The sequence below is a fragment of the Dasypus novemcinctus genome, chromosome 10 (genome assembly GCF_030445035.2).
Source record: "Dasypus novemcinctus isolate mDasNov1 chromosome 10, mDasNov1.1.hap2, whole genome shotgun sequence".
NCBI lineage: Eukaryota > Metazoa > Chordata > Mammalia > Cingulata > Dasypodidae > Dasypus > Dasypus novemcinctus.
This window is the reverse complement of record NC_080682.1, coordinates 31,102,011-31,103,827: the sequence shown is the minus strand read 5'-3', so window position 1 is coordinate 31,103,827 and position 1,817 is coordinate 31,102,011. Positions and strand designations below refer to the sequence as shown.

Here is a 1,817-nt window from a genome sequence, read left to right as displayed (position 1 = left end):
AAGCTTTCCTCCTCTACCTACCAAATTCATCCATTTTGATTCTGATTTACACCATCCACTCTTTTTATTTCATGATGATTTGAGACACTTTATGATTTATTTGAATGCTTAATTAATGCTAAATTACTTCTACTAGAATTATTTGAATGCTTAATTAATGTTTAACTACTTCAACTATATTATAATTTTAATTAGTGTAAAACTACTGGATTCACCCTGGAATGCTAAGCACATAAATGTGCAACTGATCCTTAGAAAATACTGAATATACTTACAAATAATTAAAATAGTATACAACTGAAAATAGAACAAATAAAATTTGACATGACAAGAAGGGTCAGGTAAGTTTTCCACAGAGAGAAAGTAGTATAAATAAATTCAGGATCGATTATATAACATTTCTATTTAGGGAAATGCAAAAATTGGGTATAACTGGAAGTTATTACAAGCACTACTTTTTAAAATATTTGAGAAAACTTTTATATTATATGATTTTATGAAATTAACTACCTCAGCTATATACATAAATACACATATACATTATTAAATACAGATATTTAAAACCACCATTTATTCTTTATTCTTTCTAGAGCCTCTTTCACATCTTTGTTCCGTAGGCTATAAATCAGGGGGTTTAACATTGGAATCACAAGGGTGTAAAACAATGAGGTCATTTTGTCTTGATCTAAGGAATAAGAAGAACTGGGTCGGAAATATGTGAAGAGCATGGTTCCTTGGAAAATTGCAACAGCTGTCAAGTGAGATGTGCAGGTGGAAAAAGCTTTGAATCTCCCCTCAGTTGAGTGGATCTTTAAAACTGATAGGATGATATAACAGTAAGACACTATAACTCCTGAAATGGTAGTCAGTTCAATGAAGCCAAAAAGGGTGAATACCACTAACTCATTGACCTGTGTATCTGAGCAAGATAGCAGTAGAAGAGGAGGTAAATCACAGAAAAAATGATTAATCTCATTTGACCCACAATAACATAAACGGAATGCTAATATTGTATGTGCCAATGCATCCACCAATCCCACCAGGTAAACCCCAGCCATAAGCAAAGAGCACACCCTGCTGGACATGTTGACTTTATAGAGCAAGGGATTGCTAATGGCCTTATATCTATCAAAGGCCATCATAGCCAGCAGTAGACAATCAGCATCCGAAAAGATACAGAACATGAAGAATTGAAAGGCACAAGCCAAAAAAGGAATTGATTTGTTTTTAGCAAAATAGTCCGTTAGCATCTTGGGTCCAACAGTCGTGGAATTGCAGAGATCACAGAAGGAGAGGTGACTGAGGAAAAAGTACATCGGTGTGTGAAGCTGGGAATCCAATCTAATTAAAATGATCATTCCAAGGTTTGCCAGAATATTAATGAGATAAACAACTAGAAGTATGGTGAATAGGCTCCCACTGATCTCAGAGTTAGTAGTTATTCCCAAGAAAATGAATTCAGTTAAGGAGGAGCAATTTCCCCTGTTCATTCTTCTTTGATCTTGTTCTAAACTATTGCAAAGTAATCAAGAAAATGGTAGATTCATTTTCAACTCACTGGACATCCATAGGCTATTACATGTAGAGCAGAAAGTGATTCGTTTTTGTAAATTTTATTCTTTATCTTCAGAAAATACCCAGACAAGTACCACTTTTAAAGAAGCATTGTTTTCTAGTTGAAAATCAAAATGTCTGAGATCAGAACCTGAGAAACTAAATGTCAATCACATAACTTTTGATGTCTTTGTTTTTATTCGCTAATCACAGGCAGAACATTTGACTGAACTGAAAACTCATTCCAGATTTAAAATATGTCA

At 33.8% G+C, this 1,817-nt stretch overlaps 1 protein-coding gene across 1 annotated transcript; it reads right to left on the bottom strand.

The window, feature by feature from the left end:
* Positions 1–557: 557 nt before the first annotated feature.
* Positions 558–1,490, bottom strand: LOC105746448 (olfactory receptor 5W2-like). Its single transcript, XM_012526532.4, has one exon. The coding sequence runs from the start codon at positions 1,488–1,490 to the stop codon at positions 558–560; it is 933 nt and encodes a 310-aa protein (XP_012381986.2).
* Between the last annotated feature and the right edge of the window lie 327 nt (positions 1,491–1,817).

Coding starts and splice junctions, on each gene's coding strand:
- LOC105746448 (XM_012526532.4), bottom strand. CDS start 1,490: ATGAACAGGGGAAATTGCTCCTCCTTAACTGAATTCATTTTCTTGGGA.